General features: G+C 35.7%; 3 protein-coding genes across 3 annotated transcripts; 2 read left to right on the top strand and 1 right to left on the bottom strand.

Moving 5' to 3' along the window:
- Positions 1 to 643: 643 nt before the first annotated feature.
- LOC123198514 (PHD finger protein ING2-like) lies at positions 644 to 4214 on the bottom strand. The gene is made up of 7 exons (XM_044613200.1): positions 4056 to 4214; positions 3873 to 3944; positions 3036 to 3235; positions 1809 to 1872; positions 1339 to 1589; positions 1173 to 1211; positions 644 to 967 (listed from the first exon to the last, which is right to left on the bottom strand). Exons 1-7 carry the CDS (start codon positions 4099 to 4101, stop codon positions 857 to 859), a joined length of 783 nt encoding a protein of 260 aa, XP_044469135.1. The 5' UTR covers positions 4102 to 4214; the 3' UTR covers positions 644 to 856.
- Positions 4215 to 7681: 3467 nt separating this feature from the next.
- On the top strand, positions 7682 to 8804 carry LOC123198508 (NADPH-dependent aldehyde reductase-like protein, chloroplastic). Its single transcript, XM_044613194.1, has one exon. It carries the CDS (start codon positions 7829 to 7831, stop codon positions 8615 to 8617), a length of 789 nt encoding a protein of 262 aa, XP_044469129.1. The 5' UTR covers positions 7682 to 7828; the 3' UTR covers positions 8618 to 8804.
- A 980-nt stretch (positions 8805 to 9784) lies between these two features.
- Positions 9785 to 11441, top strand: LOC123209557 (NADPH-dependent aldehyde reductase-like protein, chloroplastic). Its single transcript, XM_044627657.1, has 2 exons — positions 9785 to 10331; positions 10568 to 11441. The coding sequence occupies exons 1-2, from the start codon at positions 9946 to 9948 to the stop codon at positions 10974 to 10976; spliced, it is 795 nt and encodes a 264-aa protein (XP_044483592.1). The 5' UTR covers positions 9785 to 9945; the 3' UTR covers positions 10977 to 11441.
- The last annotated feature ends 362 nt before the right edge of the window (positions 11442 to 11803 follow it).

The following is an 11803-nucleotide window of genomic DNA, read 5'->3' as shown; positions in this document are numbered from 1 at the left end:
AGACTTGAAAATCCATCCCAAAATCTATTTCCTATTATTCTAATACAGAACAACATAAAAATTCTTTGAAATTTCATCTTAAACTCAGAAATATACACAAAACAACTTTTCATGTCATGGGGCAGATGAAAAGATTGGAAATGGGATAATATGAGCAAGTCATTACAAATTTACAATAAGACAAGTCATTCTGGACAATGAGAAAAAGCAATTCCATTTTGGGGGGTGTGGGGCTGCACATGATACCTTTATTTCAATCAAAGCACAAATGGGAATATAGCGCCACACAATAAAGATAAGATTGCTCAGAGATCTGGTAATGTTGGAGTAAAAGGAATTCATGGAATCATGGACAGTTTATTATCATTTTCTTTCTGGAGTTTTCCCTAGCTTCAGGTATATAGGTTTTTACAATTATAAAACAATCCTATAACCTGAAAATCTCCCAACCTGATCAGTGAACCTGAGTTCGAAATTGGGGTCCTATGACAATCTCAGGGAAACTAAGAATCTCAGGATCTCAGGACTTTCCATCATGAAGATATCTAACCTGGATCTAGTGGGGGCAAACCACGAACATAAGAATCAGCTTTTAATCAAAACTTGAATGCCTAGCACACAGATGGACTCAAGAACGACACTAGGAAAACCTCCGTAATTTGATTTATCGTCATTTACTCTATTTTTCTTTTCTTTTCCAGATGCATTAGATGAGCACTTTCAGATTACAAACTTAACTACATTGATCAGATTAGAGAAAATGATTTTTCCCCTATCTCTTTCAAGATGAAAGAGATTATGACACAACACAAATCAATAATTCACTAAAGCAATTTAAATCGTACAATATGTAGGATCATTGACATTGGGGAAGCAGTCTACAGGTTGGACAATACCACTTCCCTTTGAATCTTGTCTCTGGCGTAAGTCCAACACAGGCATAGTGGAACCATTCACCTCCTTGGCACTGTGAAGGAAATCAACATGTTGAACAAATGAAGGAAAATGCGCCAAAATATGCAAGAATTGGACAAAGGTACTAATGAACCTTTTTTTTTTTTTTTTAAATTAGAAACAAAAAGATTTGTATTTCTTTACATATACATGATTCACTGCAGATAAAAAAGACTTAAAGAGAGAGAGAGAGAGAGAGGAAAGGACATGGAACTTACATTTTCATTGTCACAGGCAATCATATCTCCAAATGACACCTAAACAATCATGAATTTGCAATAGTTCAATTAAATGCCAGAGCAATTGAAGGATAACCGAGAATAATATCAACTGACAGAAGATGAGTTGAGTATGGAATTGCGATAGCAAATACGAAAGCACAACCTGATGACAGACACAGTAGGTAGGTTCATTTGGATCAATGGGTTGATCAACATCCATGGGAGTGATAAACTCCTTCTTATTGATCCCAGGAGGTGGCATGAGCTCAAAATCCCGCTCTCGGTCCCAATCCCTATCCCTGTAATCAATCCTCTTTGATTGTGGTGTTCCATAGAAGGGCTTGCGTTTCTCAATCTTAGGAATAATGGGTAATGGTGGAAGAATTGCTGGCTCATCTGGTGGTATTTTACCCTCTAATAACATAGCAAAAGTAGAAAAAAGAAATGAGAAATTATATTAATTTTACCCATACGTGGAGAAAGATAAAAGATTGCTCCTAGAAACAGCACACAGGTTGTTCATGCTGAGACTAATTGATTGAAATATTTTGGGTTTCATAGTTCTCCCAAAATGATAGTATACAACACTGGAAATAACAATATAGTTGAATGCCGTAGATGTATAAACAATACCTTGCTTTAGATCTTCCGCAAAAAGATGCAGATCCTCATCAAGTCGTTTTATATGGCCATCTATCTGAAAACAGAAAAATGTGAGATACAGGAACTTCATTTATCAGCTACAACCATGATAGATCTTTCTAAAGCCAACAGCATGCAAAGTTGCAAACAAGAAAGAGCCAAGATAAATGGCTCCAGACTACAATGCTACACGTACTCTAGGTGATGAACATGCATTGTATGACATATGATTGGCCTTATAGACAGGAAGGTGGTCCAAGATCTATGAAGCATGAAAAAAGGTTTACTTCTCCGAAACAAATCTAGCTCCTTCAAGAAACCATGCCTCATGTGGCTTCAAACGAATCCCTCTTTGTTCCCTGTAGTCAGATAACTTGGTCACAGAGGAAATAACACTTAATGATAGTGATATCTCTATGTTATTCACAGTTGGTGTAAATTCAACATAATAGGCCAGAAAGCTAATTGCATCAGCATCCCTGCCTAAGTTGATGTCAGAAGTTTGTCCAATAGAGGGTTTAAAGAGATGTAAAGGCTTATTTGATGCTACATGGCATTATATTGACCCAGCAATGAGCCAAGCCTACAAAATTGGAAACTATCAACAACTCTGTGATATATATTTATTTCACTAATAAGTTCAAGTCTTGCTTCCGTGAATAGGAATTGAATTATTGCTTTGGACAAATTAGAGGTAAAAGAAAGGGCATCAGACATGCTAATTGAACATGAAATCTGCCATCAACATTGTTACCATTCTGGGTTTGTTATTGGAAACTTAAGGCTGTAATGTGACTCCATTTTGGAAAAAATAATGTAAGAACCTACTGCTACTGCTTCAATGTGATCTAATTTTTTTTTTTTAATTTTTAGTGAGAAAAGCAATTGTTCAAAATCAAATCAGATAATCCTGGGGCCATGGTGTACCAAGTCCACAGCACAAGCCCCATAAGCCTAATATATAAAGAAGGCTATTAAATAAAAGTCTCTATTATCCTACAAGGCTTTAATAATTATTTTCCATAGCAATTTCCAGCAAAGAGCTCTTAACTTAACAGCTTTAATCAGAATGTTGCATTATCCGAACCTAAATACAATTCTCCAAATAAAAATTCAAAATAACACTTGTGCAACAATTGTCTCCCAAAATGCCATCAATTTACCAGGATAAAGTGTATGAATACCAAATAAAAAGCCATTGACTAAAAGGAAGCTCACAAGGTCATAAGCTTGCCGTGCCAACAAAACCTTCTCAGTGCATAACTTCAATGCATTATCCTGATTGACCTCAATATCTTTTTGTGCTTTCTCCATTGCCTCCTCTTCTTCATTACCGTTATAACCATTCCCTTTCTTTGTACCCTGTGTTGCCAATCCCAAGCAGTACATTGTCTGGTGCCTTGTCTGGTTTATCATTGCTTCCACCCCCCAAAAGAAAACAAACCAAAGAAATAAATAACCAACAGAAAAATTACGAAGTGCACTATCGCAGTACTCAAAAGTATATGCACCTACATCTCTACAGATTTATCAGCATATGAACATACAAATATACACATGCATATACAGTTGTCTTTGATATATTGGTCTATCAATTCAGAGGAGTACAGAACATTGGCTGAGAATCACCTCACCTTATTCAAAAGTTCTAATCTTTAGCCAGTGATCTACAACAATTTAGTATCTTCACTGTCCAATTTGGTAGACTTGAACTCAGATATACCCCTATTGTATACATACATTTATATAAAAGTTTGTTTACGCCCGTACACATTGTATGTATCCCAACGGAATCAAATTTGCATTAATTCAAATTAAACTCACAGAAAAAAAAAATCAAATATCTACAACACATAAGCATACTATGCATACCAATAAATTATGTACCACGTTTTTATGCACACATGTATGCAATTATGCATCGATTGCAGATAATTATCTATGCATAAATAATTTAAATTATGAAAATGCATCATAATTTCACAACACTGCATATGCATGCATGCATGTATACATGTGTATTATGAAGGTTAAGACTATTGAAAAGGGACTTACAGTGGGATCTTTCAGCGAGTTCTCTAATCGTATTGAGAAGTCTTTGGAGCTCAGCTGGCAATGTACTTGCATCTATAATTAACAAAAAGAAAAAAAAAATCCCAAATGTAAGCTCAAATTAAATCCGCAAAAATTTTTAAAAATAAATATGATAAGAAATTGAGGGACTGTTTAGAGAATTACACTCCAAATAGTCGTCGACGTGAACTCCGGTTCGTCCGATTGCCATTGCCGAATTAGGGAGCTCGGGGATTTAGGGTTTTGATGCAAGAAATTGTACTGAAGTCTGGTTAAACGAGAGAGAAACGAAAACGGCGTCGTTTTAGTTCACAGTCTTGAAAGGGCTTTTTCATTTGACCGTGGGATGGCGGGGACCTGGGAAGTGGGGCTCAATTGTCACGTGGCCTAAATTATGTCTTATTATAATGACAACTATTTGCCAACTCCATCAAGATTTCATATATCACTAAAAGACCCTATAAATATTAAAAACTACATCGCCGCTCATATTTTGCCAAAATCATCCGTCCTATCCTTTCTCACAACGATTAAGTTGCCTTAGAAGTATGGGTTGTAGCAATTTTTGACATCCCAAAACCCAACACTACACCGTTAGAGTGGCTTAAAGTTGATATTATGTGTGTAATATCCTCAGATATGTTTTAGGGATAATTATATTTTTTGACTCTGTTTATATATATTTTCAATTATATGTGTGTGTTTTTAAATATATATATAGATATATAGATAAATATATAACACCCGGATTCAGGTATGTCAGTAAACTCCATTTTCAAAATTATTCTTAGAGTTGATTTTATAACTTGTTGTTTAAATAAATTACAAAAGAATTAAAGAAAACTATTAAAGGAGTAATAATTTTGAAATGGGGTAAAATGATCATTTTAGAAGGATTTAAGGGACAAAGTGAGAATGAAAATTGAATGGCATACTTGAAATTATATGGTGATGCTAAGGGTTTTGGTAATTGGCTAAGGATAAAATAGTCATTTATGGAAAAGGTTAAGGACAAATTGGTCCAAAAGACTTATAAACCCAAAACCTATTCATCTTCTTCTTCATTTAGCCGAGAACTCCATGAATTGAACTAAATTTTTCCCTTAAACAAAATTCATCAAAAAACCTAACTAAACCACCTAATTTCCAAAGCCTCCAGTTATAAAAAGTGTAGATCTGTCAATTCTGGTCAGTTCTAAGGTAAGAAATTTAATTTTTAAGAGGTGTGAAATTTAAAGTTTTGATGGATGAGTATATTTTTAGTTGATTAAGGTTGCTAGGGAGAAGAAAAGAAGGAAGATAAGCTTAAATCACTTAATTACCAAGAAAATGTAAGAATTTCATACTTTACATGTTTGAAGTAATTTGAGTTAGGTTATTTAAATAACCTTTATTTATATAAGTGTGTAAGATATTAGAATTAAGGTGATTTTAGTGTTAAAGAAAACAAAACAAAGAGAAGGAACCCAATTTGCAAATATTGGGCTTGAAACAAGGTAAGGGGAATCATCCTTGATATGTTGCATGTTTTAGACTTTTGGTTCCTTGATCTATGCTATAAATGATGATTTTGAAGTTGAGGAATGTTGTCTTGCCATAGGGTTGGACTCGAGCCGAGCCAGCTCGAGCTCGAGCTCGGCTCGACTCGGTTTGACCCCAAAACAAGCTGTGCTCTACTCGGCTCGATCGAGCTCGAGCTGACTCGGGTTGACTCGGTAGATTTTTTTTAAAAATTTTTTATACAAAACGACGTCGTTTTGATCCATATATATTAAAAACGATGTCGTTTTGATATGAAAAATGAGTCGAACCGAGCCAAAAATGAGCCGAACTCGAGCCATCCATTAATAAACCGAGTCGAGCCCGAGCTGGCTGTGAGCCGAGCTCGGCTTGGCTCGAATCCAACCCTATCTTGCCATTTGGGATTTCTATGTGTGTTATTTTGTTCATGGCAGAAAGTTGTATGATATTTACAGTTTTTGCCACTGAGTTCGTCCCATGTTTTGGCTATCTTATCTGATGAATTATGAGTGTTATTATATCTTGTTGGAAATCTCTTTGAATCCTTTTTCCAATGATATATAGCTTGTATGAATTAGAGATTATTTGGATTGTTAAATATTGTATGAATCACAAGGACTGTTTTACCAAATAAACAGAGGAGGCAGTTTTTGCCACTGAATTTAGCTCACATTTTGACTACCTTATCTATTGAATTATGAGTGCTATTATAGCTTGTTGGAAAGATCTTTGAATCCTCTTTTCAACGATATACAACTTGTATGAATTAGAAACCGTTCGGGTTGTTAAATTGTATGAAAAAGAAAGCTGCTCTGCTAAATAAATGTTCTGTGAACAGTATTTCGTAGTTCTGGGCAAGAAAGAAAGAAAGAAAAGGAGGAGAAAAAAAAAGAAAAGAAAGGAAAGGAAAGGAAAGAAAAGAAGAAAAGAAATTTGGGGCTTAAGATTTAGGGGTCGTCTCAAGAGTAATGTCTGGTGAGTTATGAATAAATTTAGATGGAAGCAAAATTAGTAAAATATAAGACCCGCATGTATGTTATAAACTATGAGGGGGTACTTTACACTACATCGCCCGTAGTAGAGCACGTCCGTAGTAAAACACGTCTGTAGTAGGATATAAACTCATAGTAGAGTCCACTCGCAGTAGAGCACAATTCATATTACAATTGGTGTAGTGAGAAAAAGGAAAAGAGCTTGAGCTTAGAAAAGTGTCAAATCTCTATAGTTAGCTTCAAGAAAGTATCAAATAAACACCAGATGGGACAAAATATAACCTAAATAGTAAAGAATGAGCTAAATTACCCCTTCAATCTCTTATAGAGGTTAGGATGTGAGGTGGAGTCTCGAAAGTGAGTTAAAACATGAAAAGAGATAGTTTACTTGATCCCTTCCCTTTACTGAGTGTTCTTATCACTCACTTCATTTTCTTTCCTGATTGCAAGTATAAGTGATCGAGGTCGGGTTAAGTCAGCGTAGGTAGATTCGACTGGAGTAGGTTATCTCTGATTTATATTACATGCATATAGTCGCATGTTCTTATTGATTTTTGACTCTTTGAGATGATGGTACACTGGTATATGATTACTCTACGTTTTCAGATATTTTCAGCTAAATTTTAACATGAGTATATACATCTTTTGGTTCGCTTCCAGATATTCAGTTTTAAAAATAATTTTTAAACACTTTTAGTGATGCATTCATATTAAAGTAGTTTAAAAGAAAAAAAAAATAGACGCTCCAGATATTAATTCGTAATATTTCTCTTTTGGTGGATAGTACTTATAGAGGAGGATGTTATAATGTGTTCGTTCATACAATACACCTATTTCATCTATTAACTCAGTTAACAAATCTAATTCATCCATTAATTCAGAATGTGTTTGATTGATTAGAGTTATTGTTAAAAGATTATCGACGAAATAAAAAATATCATTAATAAGATGAAAAATTTTATCAAAGAAAATGTTTGTATAGAATTAAAACTTTAATTTAAATTAAAATTGAACCAAGTTAAATACAAAGGTTCGAATCAAATTAGTTCGATTTGAATCTAATCTACTTCCAACGACCTTGACTCTTACTGTCCCTGGGAATTTTTTCTTACCGTCTCTTGCAATTTGCCTTAAATATTTGTTATCTTTTACATTAGTTTTTATGAGCTTTCGACCTAGTTTTTTAGTCTGCAGTTTTTCCTGTTTCTCTCTTCTTTCAGCTGATGGGGTGCTTAAAATCATCAGCAATGCGTCATTGCCTACGTATATGGATGAGTTAAAGTGCTGCTTTCCCTCCTGTGGCTGCTGTCATGCTAGACTTTTCAATTGGTTTCGTACTGTTCATTACCGACTCTTCATCCATAAATGTAGCAGTCACTCTAAGCCATTTCAATCCTCAAAATATTTTACATTAAATTTCCATCTATGGCTGGGGAAACAACTCACAGATCTCTTGACGGCCGGGTAGCTATAGTCACCGGTGCTTCGCGTGGCATTGGCAAGGCCATCGCCATTCACCTCCACTCTCTTGGGGCAAGAGTTGTGATTAATTATGCTTCAAACTCCACCCAAGCTGATCTCGTAGTATCCGAGCTAAATTCGTCCGGTACTACTTCCTCCCCTCGAGCAATCGCTGTTAAAGCTGATGTTTCGGATCCTGATCAGGTCAAACTCCTCTTCGATCAAGCTGAACAAGCGTTCGAATCTAAAATCCATATGCTCATAAATTGCGCCGGGGTGCTGAACCCCAAGTATCCAACTTTGGCCAACACAACAGTAGAAGATTGGGATGCCACATTCAATGTGAATACGAGGGGGGCTTTCTTGTGTGCAAAGGAAGCCGGTAATCGTCTGATTCGCGGTGGCGGCGGGAGAATCATCCTGATATCAACATCCGTTGTCGGAGCCCTCCTTCCAGGATATGCAGCATATGCAGCTTCCAAGGCGGCCATGGAGACAATGGCGAAAATCCTGGCGAAGGAGCTCAAGGGTACAGGGATAACTGTGAACTGTGTGGCTCCAGGGCCTGTGGCAACAGAGATGTTCTTTGCAGGTAAAAGCGAGGAACTTGTTAACAGGATTGTGGATGCTTGCCCTCTGGGAAGACTTGGAGAGCCTAAAGATGTGAGCAAATTTGTGGGATTTTTAGGGAGTGACGATGGGGAATGGATCAATGGCCAAATCATCAGAGTTAATGGGGGATTTGTTGTTTAAGAATACTTTGCTACTCTGGAGTAATTTTCCCATGTTGTTGTTTTTTTTTTTGGCTTTTCCACTCTGTTAATTTTCCTGGGAAATTAGAGGAGTTGAATCTTAAATCTTTGATTGAATCGTCAGAGCTGACATGATCTTGATTACGATGTTTAAGTTACTGGTGTTGTATTTTAAGCAATTTTTTTCAGTCTCCATCTGGGTATCCATCAAGCACCTATTACTTGGGATATAAGTCACACCAAAGCATGATAATATCCATTCCAATGACCGACCTATAATCAATTAAATAAATTAAAATTTTAATACAGATTTTGTCTGGAATTTGATCAAACGCCTATTGCTTGGGTTAGGTAAAGATAGAATTGGTGAGGTCGCGCCAATCCCTTAGCAATCTTACCAAAGAAAGATCTTGTAACATCTTTGATTCAATAGCTTTGGTATCACTTGTAGTATTCTTGGTTCAATTGCTTGATTCATTATCAACCATTTATAATATATAATTTATCATAGTTTTGATTTTAGATTTTACAATCAAAAACATGTATTGACAGTTTAAAAAACTCATTAACTATTCAATTAGTTCAATTTTTTCATCCCAAAATGATATAAAATATACAAATAAACTCAACATTTTTCTCATATTTTATCGATATGAGATTTTTTTAAAGATGTCAACCTAATGACTTTGCTAATTTGTTTTTTCACAGATACATAATTCAGAATTTGAGTTCATTATTGTTTTTTTAAACTAAAAACTCCTTAAATCTTAGATTTAACTAAAAAAATCCACCTAGCAACAATTACTAATTCAGAATTTAAATTCATTTTTTATATCTTTGTGTGGACAAAAAATTGTTTATGAAATATGATAGAAATATAAGAGTTTTTATGTCATTAAATAGTAGTCTTACACAGATTCCAAGTATATTTAAGAAATATTTAAATTTTATAGTATGCAAAAAAAAAAATAGTAAATTTGAATTGACGCCCATAAGGTGGTAAAAATTTGAATTTCACTTATTTATATTCCACTTTCCAATTTTACCCTTCCAGAACCTTCTGCTGACTGGTAACACCCGGTAATACTTCCTATTACACTGTTCATGAGTCTACCCAGTCATTTCAACGCCTTCCAGTCTCTTTAAAACCCCTAGATTTCTCATGGTTTGATTCTAATCTATCCTCAATCTGTATCAACATCGTGTTTTTGTTGTGACAATCCTGATCTTCTGGCTGAAAAAGGAAAATCCCGTAAGCCTTTTTTTTTTTTTTTTGTGATTTTGCTTACAAATTGTCTGCTTTCTTTTGTATTTTATTGATAGAAGAGAATGGCTACCAACTCGGGGACTCACTCAGTCCCATTGAAAGACCGAGTCGCAATTGTAACTGGTTCGTCCCGAGGAATCGGGCGAGACATAGCGATACACCTTGCCCAACTCGGAGCCAAACTCGTCATAAATTACACCTCCAACTCTTCTCAAGCAGATCTCGTCGCCGCCGAGATTAACTCCTCCGCTTCACCTGATTCTCCCCCTCGAGCCATCGTCGTCAAAGCCGATGTTTCGGACCCGGCTCAGGTTAAGTCTCTCTTTGACTCGGCTGAAAAGGCCTTTGACTCACCGGTTCATGTTCTGGTTAATTCAGCTGGAGTGCTTGATCCCAAGTTACCCACTATAGCTAACACTTGTTTGGAGGAATTTGATCGTATTTTCAGGTAATTATATGTTAACATACAACAAGTTTAAATTTTGTCTGGTTTTGTTTTTGTTCTGAGCTTGATGAAAATGGAAAGCGAAAAAAAATTGTCCGTTTATGTTTCCTTATATTGGAAGTACAAACAGAGATTCTTTTTCATTATTTTCAATTGCTAGTTGGATATGTTTTAGCAAGAAAATAAGATTAAATTTATTTTGGACCGGAATAATTTGAGTTATTTATATATGATTACAGTGTCAACGCAAGGGGTGCATTCTTATGCTGTAAAGAGGCAGCAAATAGGCTAAAGACCGGTGGTGGAGGCCGAATTATACTTCTATCATCGTCACTGGTTGGTGCGTTGAAGCCAGGGTATGGCGCATACACAGCATCCAAGGCGGCAGTGGAGACTATGGTGAAGATACTAGCGAAGGAGCTCAAAGGGACTAGAATAACAGCAAATTGTGTGGCCCCAGGGCCAATTGCTACTGAACTGTTCTTTGCTGGGAAGACTGAAGAGATAATAAAGAAGGTAATTGATGAGAGCCCACTTTGTCGGCTTGGTGAGACCAAGGATGTTGCTCCTGTTGTTGGCTTCCTGGCTACTGATGCTGGTGAGTGGGTCAATGGGCAAGTTATTCGCGTTAATGGTGGATATGTCTAGTAGCATATACTTATTATATCTCTCATCTCCTTTACTTAAAGATGGAGAAAATCTTATCAGAAGTTTCAAATGAAAGAATTTGTTTTATCTATATCTGTAGAAGATAACAAATAAGCCTTCAATATGAGATTGTGATTGATATTATGGTGTTTGCCGAAGAACCTGAGCATTCAACTCAAGACAAGGAGATAAAGTTGTGGGCACAATGGCTGTTCAGTCAGAGATTTAGTCATGTAATAGTGGAATAATGAACTTAAGAACTTTAGCAGTGAGAGTCAATGTGAATTTATCATAATTTGGTTGTGTTTTACAGGCCTTTGTGAGAAATATTATGTCAAGTCAAGTTTGACTAGCGAAAAGATATGTCTTTTTGATTTTTTCTGCTACATTTAGTTCATCTGGTGAAGGTGGCCCTAGCGGCTACAGGAACCTTTTTCAAGAGAAGATATCAATTTGTTTTGTGCATTTTGTTTCTACCACCATGACATTTTAGATGATGCAATCAAATGGAGCTGCTTGGTTGCATCCACACGCTCAATTTCCATTAACCATCACTTTTTTCTTTGATGAAAGCTAGGTCAAGTACCTGTTTAACCTGGCTAAGAGGACGTCTAACTCTCTTTATGGATTGCTTAACATCCCGCCATTGCTAACACCTTCATTGAGAGGGATAGTAAGCATAGAAATAGGTTCAATCCTATTTATATTTAATTTTAAGTATTTAATTAAATATTTATATTTTATATTATGATACGATTGAAAATTAATTTATTTTAAATCTAAAATCAAACAATCAAGACCCTAAATATTAGAACAATTGGTGAAGT

This window comes from Mangifera indica, chromosome 2, assembly GCF_011075055.1.
Source record: "Mangifera indica cultivar Alphonso chromosome 2, CATAS_Mindica_2.1, whole genome shotgun sequence".
NCBI lineage: Eukaryota > Viridiplantae > Streptophyta > Magnoliopsida > Sapindales > Anacardiaceae > Mangifera > Mangifera indica.
This window is presented reverse-complemented; position numbering and strand designations above follow the sequence as displayed.